A 26,625-nucleotide genomic window follows, 5' to 3' on the forward strand; every position below is an offset into this window, starting at 1 on the left:
TCCTGTGTGTAAAGGAAGGGTAGAGGAATCTCGCATCTCCCTTCCCTTCTGTATGTTAGCTGACTTAGGATTGTCTATGGAGTTTGCTGCTGCTTAAAATAAAGGCCCGCTTAAAATAAGTGAAATTTTCTTCATTTTCTTCAAGTGAATGCTCTTTATCCTGGTTGGATAGCTTGTTTAATCATCTTTATGGCATTCCTAGCTATGTTTTTATGTTCCCTTTAACTTATGAAGGCTTATTCTCTTCTTCAGTGGGCATATCCATTTATGGACAACAAAGATAATTCACTGGACACTGGGATTGTTGGGGGCCTTGGTTATGCAGTGCCTGGGGCTGTGCCACAGGAAAGGCCCTTTGGGGTATGCTATGCTGTTTTTGAGTCACTGCTTCAGAACATCACCCAACGTGGCTCTTTGAAAGGAGCCAAGAGAAACTGCAGGAGGAATGATCAAGATATCACCCTCTGCGCTTTCTGGTCTGTTCTAGAGAAACCCTTGTTTTATCACTTGCACTTGGTGCTGTCAGGCCGAGTGCCATATCTTCAGGCAGAGCGCCCAGCCTTTCTCCACTTGAAGTTTGAGCCAGTAGTCTTCAGCAGCTTTCCGGCTCTTGCTGTCTTGCAATTCAGTTGCTCTCATTTCTGATTTGAAATAGATTTGGGCGCACTTTGCAGCCTGGTGCTGGACTATATGTGTAGGGTTGCAGAGGGAAGACATCAGCTCTAAATACAGTGTCAGAGGAAGGACTGTTCCAGAAAAATTTAAGGACTAACAGAGATGTAGAGTTTGTAGGTACAGTCACGGCACTCTTAATGCAAGGTCTTATGGTGGCCCTGTTTTATATTAGCATATTGCTTTGGTCTGGATGAATGGACTGTATGTCTGGAATTCGCATCCACACTGTCCTAGCTCATAACTAACTTTGGCAATATTTCTGAGACTCAGGTTGCCTAGTCTTCATCCTGTTCTAACAAGACGATGACACTATCATTCACCTCCCATCATTCACATCAGAAACTTTTGACATAAGAGTTCCTCTATGGCTTGAGGACATTATATGTACGTGTGACCAAGAGGAGCAATCTTCTGAGAGGGATCACTTCTTCCCAGATGAGGGTCAGTCTCCTGAGGAACACTGGCAAAAGAAGGATGCAAGAAGTCAAGGGAAGTTCAAGTCCCTATAAAGCTGTTTGTTCATTATGCTAATTTTTTATCTTTTCATCCCAGCTATATACGGTAGTGTAATATTTCTCAGGAACAGCTCCTGACAGTTTTCAGAAAAATTTGCATCTGGGACCATGTTTCGAGACTTACCCTTTGAGATGGGGGACTTCTGAAGGAGGTCTTTTTGCCTTGGAAAGTCGCAGAAAGTAACAATTCTCTCTATTCCATGTCAAGCCTTTTCTTTAGGGTTTTTATCACTTGTGTTACTTCTCCGTTTATTGGCTTCCATGAGTTACTGTTTTTCTTCAGTCATGCTGTATTTGAGTGCTAGGAGCCCTATTCAACTAGGAAGTGTGCTGGAGCATACTTGAGGTATTCAAAAGCCGTCTGGACATGGTCCTGAGCACCTGCCTCTAGGTAGCCCTGCTTGAGCAGGGGCTTTGGACAAGATGACCTCTTCTGTGATTCTGTGACTCTGTGGTATTGCTCAGAAATTCTTTCAAGTCTGTAGTCATTTGCTTCCGTCTGCACCTTTTAATAGAGTCTTCCTTTTTGTTGACCTTGGATCTGCAGAGAAACAGAGCAGTTTGATTAATTTTGTGACTCTGTGCAGACTTGTATTGGGATTAGGTTATTATTTTCTTATGTTGGGAAGCTAACCAGCTGATACTTTTTTTCAAAATTGCATGCATCCCTCAGCTAACATAGATGTCAGGCATGCTTTATTTTTCTATTTGCTTATGAATATCTCTTGCCTCTGCTATAGGGAACTCTTTAGATACTGTTATCTCAAGCTGGGGACCATCATGTTGGATAGAGGATTTTCTGTGAAGCTGCTTGAGTGGAATGAATACATACAATTAGAGCAAGAGAGAGAGGTGAGATCTTCAGCATTTTCAAAGTGTGCCTTTCTCAGATCTGCAAAGCCTTCACTTGGTAGTTCCATACACGTGCTGTGAAGTACTGTGCTGGTCGGAGGCTGTTCAAGTGAGATGAGTCTTGACAAGATGCTCTTTGAGATGCTATTCATGTGAACTATGTAGTTTACTCAGTGAATAGTTATCATATTGCTAGAAAGCCAGGAGTATGAACGCTAACATATCCGTTGAAGGAGAGAGGAAAGGCCATTTACATGTAACTGTATATGGCTGCCATGTCTTGAACCTTTGCATTCAAAATTCCTTTCCCTCTTCTGCCTTGAGGTCTTTTTGTATAAACTGGGGACAAGCTGCTAAGAATTAAGGGTATGATATGGCCCATTTATACAATACCAGCATTTCTAGTCACTGCTTCAACCATTGCTATATTGTTTGCATACTTGAGTGATTGCAACAGCCACATTGCTAACCTGTAATTTTTCCAGTAATATAGGCTGTAAATTTTTGTTCCCTAAACTGTTTGTGAAGGAATGTTATTTCTGTGTGTACCTACAGTAACAGGGCTTTGCTTTTAATTGTTTTTTTTTCTCTGCAGTGTCAGACATTGTAGGGAAGCTATGATGCATATCTTTGAATTGAACAAAATGCAATAGGTTAAACCAGACCCTAACAAAAATTTAGAAAATGTGATTAATAAGTAAGTGTTTGGACAGGGCAGTACAACACAGACCACAGATCAGAAACAAAACCTATGAAATTTTGTCGGCGTTGCAATAAAATATTCTAGGTTAAATAATTTGGGAATCTTGATAGATGCTTTTTTTTTTTTTTTTTTTATATTCTCCCTTCAGGTTTGCTTAAAACTTGGTTTGAGCAAAGAAATTTAAATGCAAGGCCACTTCACACTATTGTGGATCTCTTATCTCAGTATCTATATATCCTTCTGGCCTCAAAATGTTACATCTTATGCGACGAGCTTTTTTCTTAATTACACGAAGAAATTTTTTTTCTATGTCCTTGATCCTGTAGAGTGATATCATGTACGTGTGTGCTGGTTTTGGCTGGGATAGAGTTAACTTTCTTCATTATAGCTAGTATGGGGCTGTGTTATGGATTTGTGCTGAAAACAGTGTTGATAACACAGGGATGTTTTCGTTACTGCTGAGCAGTGCTTACACAGAGCCAAGGCCTTTTTTGCTTCTCACACCACCCCACCAGCGAGTAGGCTGGGGGGGGCACAAGAAGTTGGGAGGGGACACAGCTGGGACAGCTGACCCCAACTGACCAAAGGGATATTCCATACCATATGATGTCATGCTCAACATATAAAGCTGGGGGAAGAAGAAGGAAGATGAGGATATTCAGAGTGATGGTGTTTGGTCTTCCCTAGTAACAGTTGTGTGATGAAGCCCTGCTTTCCTGGAGATGGCGAACACCTGCGTGCTGATGGGAAGTAGTGAATGAATTTCTTGTTTAGCTTTGCTTGCATGTGTGGCTTTTGCTTTACTTATTAAACTGTCTTTATCTCCACCCACGGGTTTTCTCACTTTTACCCTTCTGATTCTCTCCCCTGTCATAGAATCATAAAAGTTGGAAAAGACCTCTAAGATCAAGTCCAACCGTCAACCTAACACTACCATGCTCACTAAACCATGTCCCTAAGCGCCACATCTACACGTCTTTTAAATACCTCCAGGGATGGTGACTCCACCCCTTCCTTGGGCAGCCTGTTCCAAGGCCTGACCACTCTTTCAGTAAAGAAATTTTTCCTAATGTCCATCTAACCTCCCTTGGCGCAACTTGAGGCCATTTCCTCTCGTATAGAATCATTAAGGTTGGAAAAGATCTCTAAGATCGCACTGGGGGGGAGTGAGTGAGTGGCTGTGTGGTGCTTAATTGCTGGCTGAGGTTAAACCATGACAACATGCAACTAATCAGTTTCTTCTAGGGTGTGCAATATTTTGAAGATGATGACCAAGTCTGGAGGACATCTAATTAGTGTTAGATGCCATTAGCATAATGGCATCTAATTAGCATGTGTTGTGTTATGCTTCTGTTTCCTGTGTTGGGTGAAGTTTGTTAGAAGCTGAGCAGATCATGTTGCAAGGAAATAGAGACGGGTACAAAACCTTGAGATGATACAAATAATAACTAACTTGCATAATTCAGTGTGTTATAGAATAAACAACTAACTGGGCTACTATTTTATAATGCATATTACATTTTACTTTAGCAGTTGATACTACTGTTTGAAAGGTGGAAAACTTCTGAAAAAAAAAAAAGATGTCAAATCCAGACATGGTTAGAAAGAATACCATTGACAGATTTGCTGTCAGTTACACTAAGTCTAACTTTTAGACTTTTTATGTTTTATTTAGTAGCATAGATTTTAATTATCATTTTATAGTTAGTGTTTTTGTCAGAAAAGATTCAGCCCTTGATCACAACTAAGACATTAACAAAGACATATTGTTTATTTGCTTCTTGGAGATAAGCTTGAGGATTTTCCTGCCCCTCTGGAACTAGTTTCTCTGCATTATCAGTAAAGGTTATTGTATGGCTAATTACATGGCAGTTCAGGTTGATTTAGGAATACAAATGTTATTGCAGAAATAGAAGAGGCTTAGACCATTATTATTTTTAGTGTTCACTAAATCTCCAGTGCTATGTTTTTCTTTTTTACTGTGGTAAGTTCAAGTAAGCAGGCTTGAAAAGGTTAGTTAGCCACTGGGGATATTAAAAATAAAGTGGAAACTACATTGTTTGGACTTCTTAGAATATTAGAAATGTGGGGTTTTTTAAATGGAGTGGAGAAACAGGAAACAACAAAAACTTCTGATGAATCTGTTCGTATCTATCACCTCAGGGTGGGAAAGAGATGACTTTTAAATTAGTACATTTCAGTGTGAGAAATCTAGAAGGCGTGCAGAAAAAAAAAGGCAGTTCTTAGCTTCAGTTCTGTGTTTGATGTTAGTCAAAATGTAATTCGAGCAATTGTGTTCTGTAGCCACTGTATGACCTACCCAGCGGCAATCAGCCCTCCCTTTTTTTTTTTTAAAAAAAAAAAAAGCTAATTGGCCCATGTTTAGCTTACTAAATGTCATCTGGACTCAGTAAAAAGCAAGTGACCTGCATTGAATTAGTGTAATTGTAATACAAACAGAACATCTCATAGTTTTGGTCTTATACAGGAAAAGAGAAAGTTGGAGAGATTTTTCAGTTTGATAAATAAAGCTGAAGATACGGGGAGCCAACTTTGGCTCGCAGTTCATTTTACCTTTTTACTGTCTTCTTTTAAAAAGTAATAATTGGCATTTGAATTTTGTCAGTGTGTTTTCTCTTTGGAACATTTTCCCTTCTGGAAGAATCTTCCTTAGGATGTATGTCGTGCCAGTTATTAAATCATAACTGACCATTACCAATTCCAGTTTTACCAGACACAATAGCATTTCAGAAAGATAATTTCTTTTTGATCTACCTAGCCTGTCCAGAATTTGTTATATTGTTTTAGCTCTGTCATTTGGTAGGCTTACTTTTGAATGCCATTATGCAGTTCTTATTTTTTGCTTTCTCTTTCAGAGAGCAACGGTTACACCTACCAAGATAACAAAGTGCCATGAAGAACTGAAGTATCAGTTCCAGTGGTATATTTGAATTTTAACTCTGACTCTGGTCTTGTAGTTGTATTATTCACTTTGGTTTAAAATGAGTGTTACTTTTTAAAATGTAATACTAGTGTCATTGTGTAAGTAATTGTCGTGGTTTAACCCCAGCCAACAAATAAACCCCACGCAGCCACTCACTCACCCCCCCCACCCCCCCCCGGTGGGATGGGGGAGAGAATCGGGAGGGCACAAGTAGGAAAACTCCCAGGTTGAGATAAAAACAGTTTAATAATTGAAATAAAATGAAGTAGAACAGTAATAATAACAATGAGAACAACAACAAGAAGAGAATATACGAAGCAGGCGATGCACAATGCAACTGCTCGCCGACCGCGTGTCACGAACGGGGGGGCGAGCCCCCTTACACACCTGGTTTTTATACTGAGCCTGATGTCACATGGTATAGAATACCCCATTGGCCAGCTGGGTCCACCACCCTGGCTGTGCTCCCCCCCCCCCCCGCCCCGTGCAAGAACCACCCAGCAACAACCAAAGCATCAGTGGACCATCAACGCTCCTTTTATACCAAACCCAAACCACAGCATGCTCCCCAAGCTACTGGGAAGAAAGCTAACTCTGTCCCAGCCAGAACAAGGACAGTAATACTGTGCCTTTGTTATACTTCTCTTTTCATTTGGTCATTGAAATGTCCAGATTTACTTTGTGATGCCTCCCTCTGCTTGTGTCTGCATCATGGTCTATGGAGTAGAAAAAAAAGTTAGATTTGCTCTAGCATCTACATTTCCCTACAGGAAAGGATGTAGATAACTTTACACTAATCTAGCAATGAAATTAAGGGGCTACAATGTAAAAGATATTTTTATGAAGTTATTAGGGAGAATATTGGAAATACTAGCTAGGCAAGGATAGTAACGCTGTTCTCTATACATACCTGGTAGCTGGGAAGGCAGTGCTGTTGAGTCTTGTATTCTCTCAGTACCTTGGGTGTCAGCGGAGCAGAGACAGGAGTAGTTGTTTTCCTTCTTTGCTTGAAGGTAGACAGAGCTTTAAGATCTAAGAACTTAATACTCAGTTACTCTTTCATAGACTGGAAAATCTTCTGTAATTAATTAGACATTTCCATTATTTCAGTGGGATGTAGGCGTTTAATATCTGGAATATTGTAATCTGTCAGTTTAATTTTAGTTTGAACACTGGCAAGTGAATGGGTCGTTTTTCTTTGTGCCAGTGGTTTGGCTTTTGCTGTCACCTGTTCATCTGTTGCCATTGTAAATGGTGAAGTAGGAAGCAGCAAACGTTGTTGTAAGCATTGTTCCTTTGTGTTTCATGTTTCTTCTGTTAAACATGATCATTCTGTTTCTGTACCTAGGCTGACCAAACACGATAATCCTCTTTTTTTTTTTTTTTTTTTATTTTTTATTATTATTACCAAAGTCACCTTTGGACATCCCAGTGAGCTGTCAGCCACTGTAGGTTTTTAAATTCGTGGTGTGCAGATTATTTTTCTAACAAGACTCTATTCCAGTTGTGACATGACTAGATTAAATTCCTGCTTTCTTTTGTGCTACCTGTAACCTCTCGAAGTATTGACTCTTAAATGTAAGTCCTTACATAATCCACATAAAATCAGAGGTAGAGGAGCTGTTGCAGGGAGAGAGAGCAATCGGTGAAGGATGCACATGGAGTTTCATTTCATTTCATCTTTGTGTAATGCACTCTTCCACTGAATTTTCAGGTTAGACATAGGGAGAATACTATGTCTTCTGAGACTGCATGATTTGCGAAAACAGTGGGAAAATGGGGAGGTGGTGGTGGTGGAAAAGATCTTTAAAACACATGCCCAAATTTTGATCGTACAGTTCTGAAACTGTGTTTGTCTATAATTTTTGGTAGAATACAATGACAAATTCTGGAACTTCTCAGGTAGTTTATTGGAAACTTTCCTACTTTGTAACCTGAATATTCTTTGTTGAAATTCAAACTTATTAGCTCTTCTTCTGTTCATTATAGACTTGAAAAAAAAGAATATTTTCTCCTCCTTTGAAGTGGCATTTAACATGTTGAAGACTGTTACCATGTTTCTCACTATAGTCACCGTCATGGTTTAACCCCAGCTGGCAACTAAGCTCCACACAGCCGCTCACTCACTCCCCCCTGGTGCGACGGGAGAGAATCAGAAGGGTAAAAGTGAGAAAACTTGTGGGTGGAGATAAAGAAGTTTAATAAGTAAAGGAAAAGCCGCACACACAAGCAAAGCAAAACAGGGAATTCATTCACTACTTCCCACCGGCAGGCATCTCCAGGAAAGCAGGGTGTGAGAAGCAGAAAAGGCCTTGACTCTGTGTAAGCACTGCTCAGCAGTAACTAAAACATCCCTGTGTTATCAACACTGTTTTCAGCACGAATCGAAAACATAGCCCCATACAAGCTACTATGAAGAAAACTAACTCTGTCCCAGCCAAAACCAGCACAGTCACCTCCTCTTTACACTAAGCAATCCTAATTAATTCAATCTTTCCTTGCAGATTGTGTTTTTTAAATATCTAAGCATTATAGTTGTTCTTTTATGAAACAATTGAAGATGGTTCAAGTCTCTGAAAGTGCGATGCCTAAAACTGAACACAATACTGCTGCTGGAGGTCTAATGCATCCTGAATAAAGAAAAACTGCTGCATATTTCTTGAATGCTTTCTGTCATTACGACTGTGTGTGGTTATGGCAGAGGTTTCACATTTAATGTCCAGAGAGTTTACTACAGCGTTTTCTCACAAATATAAGTTACTCACTCCTTGACTCTTTTATTAGAAAATATAATTGCAAATACAGTTTTTCCACTTCATGTCTCAGTAAATGTTAATATATCTCTGGATGTAATCACTGCCTCATTTTCTCAGAAACTGCAGAAAATACTGTGGGAAGAAGAGAAAAGATTTTATTATTGAAGTAAGCTATATTGTTGGAGTTTTCTTGGAGAGAAAGTAAGTTTCTTAGTCTGAGTAGCAGAATTGGAACCTTTTAGGCATTATGTCTATGGATTTTCAAGATAGTACTGAATCAGGAGTAAAAGAAACTATGGTGAAAGACGACTAAATTAATCAAGAGTATTCCTGGATTTGGTCATGTAATGTGCACTTTCAGGACCATTTCCTTGCTTTGTAACTGATAAGAAACTCGTCGTTCAAGTTCGGTGCTGAAAAAAGAAAAAGTTGTTCAGGTTCAAGAGTCTTCTCTTATGTTCTAGATCTCTCGGATCCTATGATAGGGGGGATTTAATTGTTAGCAGGATGCTTCTATCTGAGAGGGGTAAGAGGTACCAACATTTGTGAAGACACCTCTTCCTCTTTTGATTCTTGGACACTTGTGTGGCTCAGAAATATCCTTTAGGAAGTGATTTGCCTGGCTCTTGAGCAGATCTGCCATAATGCATTATTTGGTCTGAGAGACTCTTAAATGTTGGTGAAGTTCCTTGAGGGTTATGGTAGAACCTCGAATTGGCTAGTGGTCTGAAGTGGCCCCATCTCTCTGTTATGGTGATTTCCTCACAAAGAGGAGGTGTTGCCTGTCACTATCAAAAGGAAATTTTCTCCTATACAACTATGTTTAAAAATACCTTCTTTTCCAAGTCTGGGTCAAGTAAAAATTGAATTAGAAGGTTAAACCACTACATCGGGTACTTTTTTCAGTCTAAAGACAGCTTAATATCTATTTCTTTTTTCCTACCTAAAAAAAAAAACCCGCACAACACTCTTCCCTCTCTCAAAAAAAAAAATCTTAAAAAACCGCATGTGCATACACGCGTGCACCCTTCTTCCTCCTCCTGATTAAATGTATCTTGCTCACCCAATGCTGAGATTGAGAGTACTTTTCAGAACAACAATCATGAATTAATTTGTTAATTTAAGATTTCCTTTTGGTGAGTGAAATTATTGGAAATACTGTCCTAGATGGCGTCTGAATGCTGCAGTTCCTCTCAGGTGTTTGAAACTCTTGTGTGTGTTTGTAACACTTGCTGACTTTTATTGTCTTGTTTTCTGGTAGTGTTTGGATTTTTTTAGTCATCATGAATTTTTTTTTTTTTGTCTCTGGACACTGTAAAAATGTGGAGACTTGTAATTATTGTGGATGTGAACTTTCAATATAACCTTTCAATAAAATGTTAAGTAATTATACTGTTTTATACCTATATGGGATTATTTGCAAGTTAGGGATTTTTCTTTGAAAATTCCTGTATATGTCAATTAAAAAAAAAATTCAAAACCTTTAGCTGCTTGGGGTAGTTTAAGCACAAAATCTTGAGTAGCCTAAAACAATTTTTGTTTTCAGTGAATGCCTTTGCTTTAAAAATTGTTTAATTTCACTTATCTAAAACACCCTCCCCCTCCCACCCCCAAAAAAACCCAAAGAAACAACCAAAAAGCCCAATGAAACCAAAGAATAGTTAAAAAACCTTCATGACATTGCAGATATTTCCATGCTTTATTTTTCATCTCTGCAGACTTTCAAAAGGCATTTGTTGCCCTTCTTTAAAGGCTTGCTATCTGAGTTGAAGGAGGGAAGAATTTTGAGGATCGGATTGCTGGCTGTCTCTTCTGTTGTAACTTCACTGACATCAATGAGTTTGTAACCTTGCAGATGAAATGGGAACTTGAATGTTACATCTCTAAACAAAAAGGAAGTGGGAGGACAACGTTCAGTGGAATGGCAGAATTCAAGAATATTTTGTGCTGAAGAGTTAGTGCTACTGAATTGGATAGAAAAACTCAAACTATTCCATTTTAAAGTAGAAGATGGAAAGTTGGGACAAGATAATAGCGGAAAAACCTGCAGGCAAAAGTCATGAAGAGTTCCCCAGATCATAGGGAATTATTTAAATATGTTGGAAGAAAGCCTGGAGAAATATTGATAGGTCTGCTGGACTTGAAGGGAGAGGAAGAAGAAATAAGCAAGCAAAAGAAGGCCACTGCAGATAAACGAAGTTGTTTCTTTGCATACAACTCCATCAAGTAATTTGTTGAGTTGCTTCCAGATCTCTTTGGATAGTACAAGTTATGACTTACAAGAGGTCAAGAAACTTTCAAAAACAAAACAAAACAAAACAAAAAACCCTAACCCTGGATAAATTGGTAAATTGACTGGCAGTAGGACAGCATGCTGAGGTGATATTTCTGGGAAAAGATTGGTGGTAATAAATATTTTTATTAGTCATCTGAAAAAAGGGTTTGATAATGAACAGACATGCAGATGACACGATCCTTTTAGATGAGTTAGCAGGGGAAATTTGCTCTTTGTCTTGCTAATTGGATAACAGCCAGTGCAATAATTTCTGCCTTTTAAATATACCAGTGCAGTTTTGTCTCAGGATATGGTAGAATTTTAAAGTTGTGATATATCATGGAATTTAAAAATCAGTTGTATAAGTGAGCTTGTTTAAAACCAGTAAAAAAAAATCCCAAACTGAATGAACTTGTGGCCTTAGAATGCCAACTTCTTTAAGCTGTTGTCACAGAACAAATTATCTGTAATATTCTTTTGGAATTTAAAGCAATTTTTTTAAAGGAAGTATCATAGAATATCTCAAGTTGGAAGGGATCCATGAGGATCATCGGGTCCAACTCCCACCTTTAGTAGAAAGAGTCAGTTCAGAGGTGAATCTTGAGGCACGGTTCTGTTGCGTGACGGTGCTAACAAGGCAAGGGTTGATTCTTTTCAGTAGATTTACAATTGCACTTACTATTGCAAAATGTTTGAGATTGGTATCTTTACATTCTTGACCTATTGTAACGCTGTCAAAATGTTATTAACTTACTAGCAATAATAAATATACAGGTCAGTATAAATGGCTTATCTTTCAGTAACCCATCTTTGCTGTTAATCATGTGATTATTCTTTCCATTATGTATCTTTATTCTGTTTATTACTTTATTACTTTACATCTTAAGTGCATCATACTTTGCTTTGAACAGCAAAGGTCATAACTCCAGAGGGAAACTTGTGACAGTGATTGGCTGTTAAACCACTGGTAACAGTTGTGATTGATGTGTGGTTTGGTTTTTTTTCTGTGGTTTCCCCCCCTCCCCCCGCCCCGTTCTGGTGTTTTTGTTTTATTTTTTAAATGCTCCTAGTGTTAATAGGTGAGGTGTCTGTCATTTTATCCTAAAATAATTTGAATGTCATTTTTATTGTATGTAGTATTGTGTACATGATTTAATCAGTGGTCACTACTACAGAACTATCAAGGTGAGCACAATAGAATTGCATGTTAAATGTCACATTTATTTCCCTTCATTAGGATTAGAAATTCTGTATCAATTACTGTTTGTCCAGAAGTTCTCTGGCCTAAATCTCCACTTACCCCTTGCTGCATTTAGGCCTGTGTTGATAATTCTAGCTGTGCTTCGCTGGGAGCTTGTGAGGCAGGTGGGTAGAACAGCACGGCATTCTCGTTCTGTTGCTTGGTTGGGTGAACAGTCATTGCTAACTCTCAGTGAAGAAAGTACCTTTTTCGTTGAACAGTGATAGGAATCTTTAAGTTTTTGCGTAATGTTGGAAATGTAATTTTATTGCTAGGAGTAGGTATTCTTTAATATTTGGTATTATCAGTTTTTCAAATTTTGCAAAAAGGGAAAAATGTTTCCTTTCTGTTTTGATGATCTAGCTTTCAGAATAATGTAATTGCTGGTTTGGTTTTTTTTGTTTGGGTTTTTTTCCTTCATTTATTTGTTTCAGATGACATTTCCAAACATTTTTCTTTTGACAATTCATTATTAAAGTTGACTGAAAAATAAATAACTTTAATGAACTTTTTTCCCCCTGAATTGGTAACAGCTTCTTCAATATTTTAGCTTAAACCAAAAATGTGTTTTAGCATATGGGAGAAGCAGTTATTCCATTGGGTGGCTAAATCAGTCTGGAGTATTTATTCACTGACCATATCTTCAGTAAATGCTTTTTATGACACACCGTTTCAAAAAAGTGTTTATGGTAAATTAAGAGAGTGAAACTTATTTGACAACTTTTGCATTTCTCTAGTCTTTAATTCAGGGTAAATGGTTCAACTTCTCCTGTGCAAAATTGGAATGAATGCTCTGTTTTAGTGTGTTTCTTCAAGCCACTTCTCTGTTAGAAGTATGAGGTATGAGACAGGCAGTGAAAATGAAGAAAATAGCACTGCATGGGCCATTGGATGCACAGTTTTGATTTGAGTGGTTCCTTCTTGATCTCTATAGTTCATGTTGCTCTTGTCACTGAGATTAGTAAAGAGCAGCACTTTCTCCCCCCCAAAAAAAGAAAGATATAATTGGCTGAGTGAGAATTGGTTTGTGACTGAGAAGCCACTTTTTTCTTTCTGAAAAGAAAGAGTAAAAATTGGTATTGGCTGCTTCAACAGAAGTAATATTTCACACAGAAAGATAATTAAGCTTTTCAAACATTTTAAATCATACATTCAGATTCCACTTAGGGGTTTTATCAAACTCGGGGGATATTGAGAATCTCCTTGGATCAGGTATCTGATGGATGTCTGATGGAACCAGACTTGTTTGTAATTCTGCACAAAAAGTGCAAGCGCCTTAGATCTTCATGATTTTGTTTGCAGACGGGAGGAGGAAGCTGGTGATTTTTACGGCACTTCTAACAATTAGATTTATTATCTACACTGAAGCAGATCATAAACATAAATCTTTAAACACACGAGGCGTTGTTCAGTAACTTTCTTTTTCATTGTTACAAAGTTCTGCAAAAAACTTTGTTGTAACAGTATTGTAGTTCTGAATTACAACAAAAAAAAGCTCAACAAAGGAAAACCTGCTAGTATCTCACCCTTCTTGTCCATGCTCGTGTTTCATTTCTAGACAGCTGTTGAATTGTGTAATTGAATAATTAGTCATGTTTCAATAACCTTTTTGAAGGCTATTCAATAAGGGAGAGAAGTTCTATGACATCTATCACAAAGAAGAGAAAAATGTGTCTTTCAGCTGATTCTTTGTTTCTAAAGCTAATAAAATGTTACAGTATTCAATATTTAACCCCCCAGCCTTAAATAGGATTTTGTACTCTAAAATGTGTTACTGAATTTAAATGTAGTTTGGAGGTTTTTTTCTGTAGCAGATTGATAAACTTAGTAGTATAATTGTGGTGCCAAAAACTATGGAGTCACAAACTGCCTGTAAATGTCTTGTGTCCTTACCCTCTTTCTAAAAAAGTCTCTCTCTGTTTATTCTAGCAATGGAGCTTCACAGCATGAAAATTATAAAATATAAAAATCTTTGTTGTCTCCTTCAGTAGCATTCATGATACTAGGCAAACAGTAACAGTAAAAGTTATTCTTTTGATTTCCTGCTATTTATTACAAGTCATTTATTTAAACTAAGCAGTGGAGATAAGTTATTCAAGGAGCTAAAACCCAAAAGACATAGTATCTCTACCAAATTACTGTTAATGATTTAATGTGTTTGTGGGCTGTGTGAAATACAGATGTATTACCCTGACTGAAAGGAAGAATGAGCTGCAAGGATTTTCTGATTAGGAAATTCCAAATGCAGTATATGAGGGTCTCGTTTTTCTATTGGGGTTTCCTAATTCATCTGATTACATTTTCACGCCAATAAAACTGTCCATAAAAGAACCTTCATGAAAAGAATGTTTTCAGCCTGGACTTCATTTAAAATGCTAGGCCCTTTAAGAATAATAACAAGAAAATAATGTGCTGACTTGCGCAGTTCTGGTCTCATTTAAGACCTGGTTCTCGGTCCAGTATTCAGCCTAACCATAACTGCTGGTTATTGAGCAGGTAAGTGCTTCCAGGCAATGGTTATGGTAGAAACTGTGTTAGATTGTCTGGTGCCCAATTCAGAAGTGGCCACTGAAAGCTGCCCTGGATGACGTATCTTCCCCCCTTCACGTATATACTGTAATTCAGCTTGGATTCTGGTTTCACTGCAGGGTGTAGGACTTGCCCCTGTATGAAAGATGATTCAAAGTAGAGAGCTAGGCTCAAGGTTCAGAGGTGGAAGGGCCAGTTCAGGACAAATTTGGAATGGGCTCTCTGTTACAGATGGGTGAAGACAAAGACTGCTTAAGCTGCCATGGTCCCTCAGGCCTGAGTTCCGACGCCTCACAGCTTAGAGATTTTTTTTTCTTTTTTTTTTTTTTTTAGGAGGATGATTGAATGGTTAAAACTGCAGACTGAGTCATATGATGTAACACCTTGGCTGTACATTTGATGTGTTACTTGAGTAAGACTTGCCAGACTGTCTCAGATATGTAGGGAAATGTGGAAGGTGATGTTGAAGGTGGGAGAAAAGAATTAGCCCCAGCTTTTTCGTAGCATGTCAGAGCCTGCCCCCTTTGTTCAACAATTTCCTCCTAATTTTTCCTGCAGTTTTTACTGCCAGTTCAGCCCATGTAATTGGGTGGATGGTAGCTTATGTTCAGTGCTAGCTGGTGCTGTTGCTTTGGTTTGGTTTCCCTTTTAAGCAACAGTTGCCTAATGCTGGCTGTATGAGCATTGCTATCAGCCCTGCTGTGAGAGCTGAACTAATACCAATAGCTGTGGTATTTTAGAGAAAATTACTACAGGTAATAGTTTGGGAGAACACAGGAAGTGGGAGTATACACAGGGAAAGAAGCATGAAAAAAACAAGTCTCTCAGGTTTCCTGCTTCCCCCGGCACCCATGGAACAGAGTGACTGAAACAGCTTAGTTTTGATTTAAAATAGGACAGTGTTCTTTCAGGATAGAAAAGATGTATTTGACAAGAAATGGAAGCAAAAACGAGGAATAAGTTCCTGTCAGATAAGCATTTTGTTTTTATTCCTGGAGCTTTATAATTCTCCAGTGATTGCTTTGCAATCTTCTTGGAAGGAGACAGAAGTAGTTGGAAGCTAAATCACAGTGTTTTGAAAGTGAGAGGGAGCTTAACTTTTATGCAGAGAAATATGCAAGCCAAAATGAGGAAGTAGAGGGGGAAGATGGAATTGCAAACCAGCATTTCAGGCTAGTTAACCAAAGGGAGTGTTGAGAGCTGGGGCGGGGGGGGAGAGGTACATGCTAGCAAGTGCATGGCATAGTTAACAAGTTGGAGTAAACATTTGGAATATGTAGTTTCTATATGTTTTCTTGTATTACAAAAATGCATCTAAATTTTTTTTTTTTTTTTTTTTAGCTAACAGCTCATGTCACATACCAAGATTTAAAAAAATCTACAGTTTAAGCATTAAATAAATATACATGTTTCTGAAGTAGGTATTTTCAACAAACATACAAAGCATAAATGTGGATTTAGGACCCTAACTCTAGCTCTTAAATATCTTCTTTGTGACTTTTATTGCCTGCCATAAAAGAATGATTCATGAATTCCCGCTTTCTTCTCATTGTCCTTTGTGAATTATAAAGAAGTCATTTCTTTGCTGTGGTTCTTAATTGCTGTATAGTTGATGAAAATAATTGTCAAAGGCAAATATTTTTCACAGAACATTGGAGCTGAGTAGGACTCTGAAGCTAAGCTTTGCTTACCTGCCGAGAGACAGGTCAATGTTTATTATCAAACAGGAGGTATACGTTTTGACACCACATAAACAGAAGTTACTAGTCTTCTGTTACAGCTGTGTGTTTTAACAGCTAGCTTTGCAGTAGCTATTGAAGAGTAGCTAAAGATAAGATTAAAAGTCATCAGTTCAAAGTTCAGAAGAGATCATTACCTTCAAGGACAGAAACAGCTGAATTTGTTAGCCACTGCTTTATTCCAGAAGCACTTCACTTGTACTGACAGTTAATCTTGTATCACAAGTGAAGTAGGTAAGGCCAATTACAGGCTAATAGACTTCCTATCTGAGTTCATATACTAGTTTGGCACAGCTGCCCACTGAAAATATAAAGCTATTGTAGCATACATCTTTATTAAACAAAATGCCCAGGTCTCTTCTTGTAAATTTTGTATTAGGCAGATAATGAAATGAGTTTTGTAAATGTTTAAGTCTTTGAATTGAAGCAAACTATTCAGTACTGAAATAATTTTTCATTAAAGTTATAGTAAACAGTTTTTGCATCATTTTGCATGGGTTCTGCTTTTCTTCAGCATATGAGAAGAATTTTAGAATGAGGGTTTGAACAATTTAACCCAACTTTCAAGGCCAGTTAGACTTCTTAAGAAGTTATGGATAAAATCTCAGGAAGTTCCCTCTCCCTTCTCCCCATGTTCCAAGCACAAGCTGAAGCTTCTGGTGCTTCTACGATGTTAACAGTGTGCATAATCTCTCATTTCAATTTTTTCCCCTTTTTTGAGTACATATTTCTGCCTATGCTTGTAGAAAAACAAATGAACTTTTACTCCCTTTCACTTTGGAAAATGTTATTGAATTGAACCTGGTTTTAGAAGAAAATAATAGCTTATTATTTCTGTCAGTAGACCTAACTCTGAATAGTGTTGATGCTGTCATGTGTAAATCTTAAGCAATGACACTGAATGCATTTGAGATATTATGTACAGAAGTTCAAAATTTCCAATTATTTTACAGTAGTCTCTCAGAATTGTACTGCGCCTTTTTTTTCCCCTACAAGTGTAAATCTATAATTAGAGGAAAACCTGGAAAAAATTGTAAAGAAAATGGCACAATATGTATAATCTGAAGTAGGACAAACATTTTTTTATATAGCATGAATCTTTTTTCTTAGTTGAAAAATCTGTCTGCATACGGTTCTCAACAGTGTGAAATTTCTGTTATTTAGGTAAAATACTGCCTTTTCAATTTCAAGTAAATTGTCACTGCTAGTAGACAAGTTACTTGATTATTTTATTTTTGTCATCTTTTAGTGTTGTCTTAGGTCTTTTTGCATATGTTTCTAAATCTTATTAGGAAAAGCAAGTTTTAAAACTACATCTGAAAAATTATGACTGCAAAAGGAAATTACCTATTGCTCTTTAGCAATAGATAAAATAATGAGTGATGTGCTTAATGGGGTACAGTTTAAATAGAGAAAATCTAATGGGAAGTAGCTCCATTAGTAGCAGATGGATTTACTTCCTGAATCTCGATCTGAGTGGAAATCCTAACTTACTTAAAATTTGTCCTCCAGATTCTTAGCCTGATACGAAAGGAGGATAAAGCAATTTATTTACTTGGCTTCAGTGCTGTGCTGATGTGTTTTGTTTAAACTTGCTATTGTTGTTTGATTTTTATCTAGGCTATTTTTATGATTCCTACAAATCCCCCTCCAACCTTCCGGAAGCCAGAGCTCTGGTCTGATGAATTCACAGATTTTGTGAAGAAATGCTTAGTGAAAAATCCTGAACAAAGAGCTACAGCAACACAGCTGCTACAGGTCAGTGTTTAAGTTACTGAGGAAATGCAAGTTTTATGGCTTTTTTCCTCTAGTCTCAAACCAGAACTATTGTGAAAATTTCTAAGGGCAAATCTCATTTTAACTATTATCATGCCTTATTACTTTTCCATTTTGTGGTCTTTTCTCTGTCAGCTCCTGTATCGCTCCCCCCATTTTATTTCTCCTTTGCTGCTTCTAAGAATTAATTGCTCTTTATATAGTTTAGGGCTGGTTCTTGCTGTTAAAATTGGATCCTTGCTTTGTGGTTAGAGGCCCTCAATAGATCTCAGGATTTAAGCAAGTGTTAAGGAAAGGAATTGAGCCCGGGTTACCCCTCAGTGTGGACCACCCATGGAGTATATTCAATCTTTTTATTTGATCATGTCAAATTAAGCAGACAGGTTGCTCTGTGTCCTAGGAGGGTCTGATGCAGATGGACAGTGTAACGAGTTTGTTCTTGGGCTGAGTTATACCAAAATATACTTTTAAATTCGAGCCACAGTTGGCGGTGTGGACCTATGGAGCCAGGGCAGGGTGTGCCAGGCTTTCACCCACTCCCTGACCTGAGCTTCTAATAGCTGCAGATATTTAACGGTTGCATCTTTTTGGTATTGAGATAGAAATAAAGCAGAGAAATTTCAAAGAACTACAAAAATCAAACAGGAGGGACTGATCTATCAAGAAGGATATAGTCTTCGTGAAATGGACATAATTTTACAGGGGCCACACATTTTAGTGCGTGGGGGAGAGAAAACGCGAAGAGAGTTTTCTCCTTTGGCCCCATATTTGTGTTATCTGCTGCCTTCAGGGCTGTCATAATAAGCCTACAAGTAACTAAGGAAGAACAAAGAACAAAGGTACTGAAAGAGGGAGGGGGAAAAAAAAAAGATTTCTAGAAAAATTATAATAGGTTCCATGATGATTGAAATGGAATCTAAAATTTCCTGTAAATAAGTTTGCTTTGATAATGTGACTGAAGTGAAAAATTTTGCGAGATCCTTTGCTCCTTTTACTTTCCTGATTCCTAATTCATTAAACTTTTGGATAATTTAGTGTTCTTTTACACTTTTTACTGCTATTGGTAAATATTATTCTTAATTTTCTTTGTTCATCAGTCTACGTAAGAATCTGATCTTCTGAAATTTCATCTGTAAGACACTCATGCTAGATTTATTCTGTCTCTAGCTAGCAATAGCCTCTTTTAAAATTTAAATTCCAGTGAACTCCACTACAAGGAGAACATAAAAATTTTGCAAAGTGGTTTCCAGTAATAGATCATCAAATTCATAAGTCATGTTATGAATATTTTATTTTCCACACTGTGAGAACACCATAATGTAGGCTGCAAGGAGAGTAAAAATTGAAAGTTACAGATTTTTGTATGGTGTATGAATCAGTAGTTGAGACCTTAAAGATTTGAAGTTTGGCAGCTGGATAGAAGAGACTTGCATTAATGTGTGCAAATAAGCCGGGAGGGGGGGGAAGCTTCAGTGTTCCTCTTTCCCCGTGCTTACTGGCCAGACAACCAAATACTGTGTACAGCACAAGTACGTGTTGCCTTTTCCCCCAGCTGGAATTTGGAGCATGTGTGATAGAGCTGGAGGTGCGGTGGATGTGTGTGAGTGGGAATGAAAGTACTGCTTGTGGGCAAAGATCACGAAGGGAAAAAGGAGAGTGATTGAATTAATACATCAAGGAAGAAGATAGATAATAGGTGTAGGTCATCAATTCTGTTCTTCGTGGAACAATTTTTTAGTATTTAATAATACATTTCTGAGGTGCTTAGAGTTACGTTTTGCCTAAATTGTATTTGCATACAATGATGCAAAAATCAGAATTTTTCTGACAGCAGGTGTTTACTAGACAGCAAAATGAATGTAAATGGTATCGTGCATATATTGTCTTAAAGGAAGAAGTGACGTTTTACATGGCCTTAAATTAAAAATGAATCTTCCTGCCAAAAGTAATGTATTTTTTTGCTTGTTCCACATTTCAGCATCATAGATCAAGAAATGTTTTATGACACATAAAGTACAGATTTGTTGAAGTAGGCAGCCATAGTTGCTCTGCTTACAGCCACTAATTTATGCTGTCAGTTTGTTAAGACTAATTAAATTCTGTAACTGAATATCTGAAAAAGTTTGTTTTTCTATGTCAGACAATCACCACTCTATTTATTTACTACTTACTGCACGTTTCCTTTGGACAATTATATCTTTAACTATAAAACAGTTGTTATATGATTACATTTCCCAAGGCTTGCTGTTACTAAAAATAGTTAAAGTAAAATCTTAGTTATGAAGCAGCTAAAAGATATTGTATGTTGTGGTAGTGCAGCTTTTAATTATTGTGTAATGTAAAATACTATTTATCACTGAAATCTGTGGTGTTGAATAATACTTGTAATTACATCTGAAGTGTAACTATTGTACTGATGTTATATAATTTAATTTTTTTTTCCCCCCCTAGCATACATTTATTAAGAATGCCAAGCCAGTTTCAATTTTAAGGGACCTGATCACGGAAGCTATGGAGATAAAGGCAAAGCGACATGAGGAACAGCAGAGAGAACTGGAAGAGGAGGAAGAAAATTCGGTGTGTACCTTTTTTTTCCTATAACTATCTGTAGCTTATAGGTAAGTTGCTGTTTTTCCCCTATTTCCTGTACTTGTGTTCAAATACTTTTCTTTACCAGGTTTCTACCAGGTTTTTAGCCTATGAGGGCTGAGTATTCCACTCTTATTTATGATGAGTAATGTTGCTGTGAGTAATGCCATATGAGCCAGCTTTCAGCACTATTCCATGAGACATCCTACTAGAAGTTTTTCTAGGAGGTAGGAAAAGAAACTGTGTCAACTTCAGCTGTTCAGACTAACATTAAAAAAAACTCCAAACGAAAACTGTTAAGGTTCCACTTTCACATGTGAGCTTCTAGACAAGTGGTTTAATTTTCAGCTTTTTTCTTTTTTTTTTTTTTTGTAAGGTCTAATACACAGAATAGTTGTTTATGAAGCACAGTAAGTAGTGATTACAATATGGTATGAATCAAGTTGTGCCTATAAAGTGAAAATGGTGACAGCATTTCATTCTTCAGATGACGTTGTCAGCATATGTTTGAGGAGAGAAGCAGGTCATGTGGTAAATAGGTTGGATTTAGAATTGTTTGGCAATGTTAGGAATAAGTCAGTGTTCCTAGTATTATTACTCTCCCTACGTGATCTATTTTAGGTCAGTCTTGTGCAATGCAGCAGTATGTGCTTCAAAGAAGTGTATTGCCACACATACAATGAGAGCCGAGGTCATTCAGGAATAACACACAGAGAAGATGGAGGCTGGAATGTTAGTAGAAATCTTACAGCTTTGAGCAAACAGAGAACAGTGGTGCAGTAATGCAGTCTGCCCTATCCCAAATTGTAGAATCCTTGTTATGTGTTATAGAGTGTTAGGTGATGATCTATACATAGGAGTACTTTTCAAGCAGATTCTGTGGAGTATTTTGTATCCCAACAGACAGTATGGTCTCTTGTTTGCTGGATGTTTTTCTGTTCTAGGAGTATTGATAGCTTGTGTTTATAAAGATGGTTTACTCTGGATTGTGTTTGCTTAGTCAGTAATAAAACAGGCAGGGAAGGTTGGGATTATTTTTTTTTTTTTACATTAGGTAAGGTGCCTATATGGAGATGTGTGACTTGACATGCAGAGTTGATGGTTGTGACTTGATAGGTTGAATAGTTGATCTCTGAAGGGACTGATTTGTTACCAATATAAAAACCTAATGTCTTTACTAGCACACTTTCCTCCCTACTACTATTGCCTTCTGAACTGTAGACCTCAAACACTTGGGCGTTGTTGATGTCTTTTTGCATTAACCCAAAACTAGGTATGACATCTGATTACTTAGTCTGAGGTTCAGATGGGGAATCAGATTGCCAGGCAGGGACGAAACAATCCATGCCAGCTCAGTATGTGGTGTACACATTCCCTCTCTACTGGATGGAAGGGTACAACACAAGTTTGGTCCACCTTGACTGAAGAAGCATTTAGCAACTCCTCATGCTTCTTGCATGGGTACAGAAGTCAGAATGTAACCCTGCACTTCCCCTGCCTCCCCGTCCCCTCTGGATTATTCAATGTTTAGTATAAGGGAACCTCAAATCCAGGATTGGGGTAGGAATCTGTTATTTGTGTTACCATTGCATTTTTCCATGTACTTTTGTGGTGCAGTCAGGGAGCAAGTTATGAGTTAAAAAGACAGTGAGACTCTGCTTGTCACTAAGTGTAAAAGATAGGTGCCTCAAATCTGAAAATAAGAGAAGTATCTTTGGTTAGCAGGGCTGAGAGCGCAGAATCACAGAATGGTTGAGGTTGGAAGGGACGTCTGGAGGTTATCTGGTTTAAACCCCTTACTCAAGCAGGACCACCTAGAGCAGGTTGCCCAGGACCATGTCCAGACAGCTTTTGAATATCTCCAAGGAGGGAAATGCCACAACCTCCCTGGGCAGCTTGTGCCAATGCTTGGTCACAGTAAAAAAAGTGTTTCCTAATGTTCAGAGGGAAACCTGTCCATTGCCTTTGGTCCTGTCGCTGAGCACCACTGAAAAGAGCCTGGCTTCATGCTCTTTGCACCTTTCCTTCTGACATTTCTACATATTGATGAGGTCCCTCATGAGCCTTTTCTTCTCCAGGCTGAACAGTCCCAGCTCTCCCAGCCTTTCCTCATAGGAGAGATGCTCCAGTCCCTTATCATCTTTATGGCCCTTTGCTGGATTCTCTCCAGTATGCCTATGTCTCCCTTGTACTGGGCAGCCCAGAAGTGGACCCAGCACTCCAGGTGTGGCCTCACCAGTGCTGAGTAGAGAGGAAAGATCACCTCCCTCCACCTGCTGGCAACACTTTGTCTAATACAGCCTGGGATACCATTAGCCACCTTTGCTGCAAGGTTGCATTACACTCAAAAATAAGTGCAGTTGTAGTCTATGGAAATGCTAAGTCTGTCATTTTTTACTTATATTGACAGAATTTTAGGGGCTGTAATCATATACCAGTGCATGAACATCAACAAACGCAGAACCAGAAGTCAGCCTCTGCTTCAAAGAAATTGCTCCTAAATACGAGGCAGAAGGTCAGAGTGGATGACAGAAGGGCACAGGCGAGGATATATAAGATTAGTCAGCATGGGAAGCTGTGGCATTAAGTGTATCTTCTTAATCAATTTTTTTTCAGGATCATGATGTAGAGGAGTTTTAAAGGACAATAATGACAGTCTTGCAGAGGGCTAGAGGCAGCCCTGCCAGTAGTAGCAGGGAACCTGAGAAAAGAATAAAGGGGTTTGAAAACTTAACAGGTGAGTAATGGAAGAGGCAGTTTGAGGTGGAGCTGACTTCTCAGTACAGAATGAAGTGATAGAAAGGGGGCTTGTGAATGAAACTAGTCAGCTCAGAAAGGAAAGGTAGTAGAAAAATGAAAAGTAGAGTATGACTTCAGCATAATGAAGGACAGAAGGGGAGAAGCTGGAAAATGAACCTTTGTAGTTGTATTACCTAGGCTGGAGGGATCACTAGATAAGACTTTAAGATGACAAATAGGCAAGAAGGATGAGAGAGTCTGGATGAAAACTTTAGCAATATGGACATTTTAAAAAGAAGGGTGTATTTGTTAGGGCAAGCCCTTTGTACTGCTATACTTGTAAAAGACTTCACAATTATTTAAAAAAAAAAAAAATACATTGAACATGCACATTATGCTGTATAGTATCCCTGGAGTTAATTATTGACGTTCTTTTAGAAATAGTTTATCATCCTTAGTAATTTGATGTCTTGTACTCCTTTTTACTTTTCTATGGTGATGCTGACTTACAGGCTATAATTGATTAACTAAAATTAATAGGTAGTACCAAATGATGTTTGCAGGAGATGTTAAGAGAGATGGGTCCTGGATATTGAGTGCATAATATATTGCATTTGGCCATAATTACATAAGCCCTTGCGGTTGTATTTTTAAGCTAAGTAGTTTGCTTCCTCAGCAAGATGAGCTGGCTGCCTCTATGGGTCTATTTTAATGCAAAGTAAACTTCGTGAAGGATGGACTTAAAGTGACACTGAAGGTAGGCTGCATACAAAGCACAAAAGAGATTAATGCAAACTATCCCTTAATATTTTAGAGCATAAGAAGACGAGTTTAAGAGTTCGAGTGGGTGGTTACTGCATCTTGCTAAGGGGTGGTAACTGCTTGAACTACACATTCTAACTCTGCTTAACAGGTTATTGTAACTGTTTTTCTTTGGAGAAAATGAAGAAAGGTTAATCCTTACATTCTTATGTCTGTTTTGTTTGCTGTGAGAGAGGTCCAGTAGTAAACTAGGCTACACAAATAGTCTGTAGTCAAATTCATTGCGGGCTAAGGTAAGTCAAGCTGTCTTATATTTGCTACACACCTATGTGTGTGTTTGAAGTGACAGTAATTCAGAGGATGTGTTTGTAATACCATGGTAAGGTGATAAGGAGTTTACTGTAGTTCTCCAGCAAAGGCCAGCTTTGCTCATGGCAGAGAAAATGGATATTTTTAAAAGTAGTCTGTGTTATTCTTGTAAACTTCAGTAGGGGGAAGTTCCAAATGTAGAGAAAGACCACACGCAGAGATAAGAAGAAGATATGCCACTTGTAAGCGGAGCAAACAAAAGGGAAGTACTAGCTGGTGCTGCTGGCAAAGTGGGAAGTGATGCTTGTCAGTGTGATAATTTCGTATTTTTTATCCTGATCATGGATAGATAAATTTCATTAATCCTGGAGATTATTCTGGAGAGGTTTTGTGCCTTTTTTCGCTTTAGCTCCATCAGCTTTATCGAAGGAAGACTATAAGCCACCATGTATTTACTACTGCAAAAATATCTTGTAGTGAACAAGAGGATGTCCAGGTATTTTTGCTGTAAGCTTTATATTGAATAGTTAGACTTCTGAAAAAGTTTGCCGTTATAAAAAGATAAAGTAAAAAGGGATTTTTGTTCCTATTTTTAAAAGGATTTTTGTTTATGTTCTTTTATGCTGTTGAGATGTTTTAATTCCCTAAGTTTTCATATAGTTTTATGATTCTAAAAATAATCTGTGATAAGGTTTGTAGTTAGGATGAAATTTTTACTTTTGTTAAAACTGTTAATGTGATACTTGGTACTAAGTATGACTTTTGCTATCAGTAAATATATGCTTTCAACAATTTTGTATTGCTTGGTGAGCCTTGAGTGAAAAAAGTTTGGAAATACTTAGCTTTAATAGAAAAAGTGAGGGTATAAGTGCGTGAAATGAAGAATACTGATGGTGAGGTCAGGAGGAGGGATTTCCTTGTTGACAAATACAGTTTGTCAAAACTCTATGTTTGGTAATGACCTATGAATAGCTTTTGTGTTGTCGCAATGCAGAACTAATCTTGTTCCAAACTGGTTTTAATAACCGTTTGGTTGTAACACAGACTTCCCATGTCTTGCAACTGAATTTCAGTGCAGTACATCATTGTAAGAAATTCCAGATTCATTTGAGAGATGACACCAGCTTCTTGTCCAGTTGCAGTCATTAAAGATTCTGATCAATTAAAAGCACAAAACCAGCCAAACTAGGAAACAGCAGGACAAACTGTTACAATTTTTTATTTAATCAGAGAAGTTTTCTATACCATGTCTTCTGAATTCGTGTTACTCATGTACTGCATGCTAGAAGACTCCTGAGCAACATGTAGGTGTGATCGAGGCCTTTATTAAGTAAAATTCTGGACAGCACAGATTTTAGTTTTTAAAGCGTACTAGGCAGAGATTGATCCACAAGACTGACCCACAAGTTATTAAAGGAAACCAGGATAAAAACCAGAAGAATAAAATGAAAACATTGGAACATTTGTGTTTGTCATTTAAAAAAATCCCAAACAAACAACAACCCCCCCACCCACCCCGAACCCCCACTTCAATTTGAAATAATGCTTAATTTCAAAATAAGCTCAAAGATTGTGTCTTTCATTTAGTTTGGAACTTGTTTGGGGAACTGCCAGAAAAACAATAAACCAATTCTTTTTTACACTTCTGAGTGTTTATTCTTTCCCTTCTAGAAAGGGAAAACAGATAATATGAGTGCCAGTTTGGTATAATGTAATGGATGAAGTCAGCAGTCCAGCATTCAAGTATAAAGATAAATAACCATTGCACATTCCTCCTTATGTACCAGTTTCCACAGAACCCTGAAGAAATACAAGGCTGCTTGCATGTAGTTTGCGTGACTTCAGTCAAATGATAATACAGGTTTTGATAAGCCAACATGCAATGATGGCAGCAGTTCTAGAAAGAGATAATGCAAGTCCCTATGTTAACCTTGTGCAGTAGTAGTAGTGACAGTAAGTCACGTGTATATTTCTTCATATTTTAATATCTATGAATGTTTTCAGATTGTATATGGGATTGGAGTCACTGTTCAGTTGGAAAGTAATAGCCACCTAACACATAAATTTTGGAAAATAATACCTTAGAAGTGGATTTTTCCCAATGATATCGCTATGAAGTCCTCACCATAGTAGTGCAAAGACAGACTCAAACCTGGAGAAATGCGTATTTAATAACACCTAAAAGCAAGAGCAAATGTTGATGTTAGTAAGTAGACTCTATC

The 26,625-nt window shown here is 37.8% G+C and overlaps 1 protein-coding gene and 1 long non-coding RNA gene across 5 annotated transcripts in view; both read left to right on the top strand.

Annotated features, from left to right (window-relative positions):
* The window catches only part of LOC142078614 (uncharacterized), a 30,692-nt gene extending 20,857 nt beyond the window's left edge, over positions 1–9,835 (top strand). Inside the window, exon 2 of the long non-coding RNA XR_012672290.1 lies at positions 8,194–9,835. This is a non-coding gene — a long non-coding RNA (uncharacterized LOC142078614). The remainder of the gene's footprint in view (positions 1–8,193) is intronic.
* Positions 1–26,625, top strand: part of STK3 (serine/threonine kinase 3) — a 143,813-nt gene that overhangs the window by 51,530 nt on the left and 65,658 nt on the right. For all 4 annotated transcript variants that reach the window (XM_075141395.1, XM_075141393.1, XM_075141397.1 and 1 more), the window contains exons 7-8: positions 17,849–17,986; positions 20,456–20,581. In XM_075141395.1, the coding sequence (XP_074997496.1) occupies positions 17,849–17,986; positions 20,456–20,581 (264 nt within the window). The remainder of the gene's footprint in view (positions 1–17,848; positions 17,987–20,455; positions 20,582–26,625) is intronic.

Source organism: Calonectris borealis, chromosome 2, assembly GCF_964195595.1.
Source record: "Calonectris borealis chromosome 2, bCalBor7.hap1.2, whole genome shotgun sequence".
In the NCBI taxonomy this organism is placed as follows: Eukaryota; Metazoa; Chordata; class Aves; order Procellariiformes; family Procellariidae; genus Calonectris; species Calonectris borealis.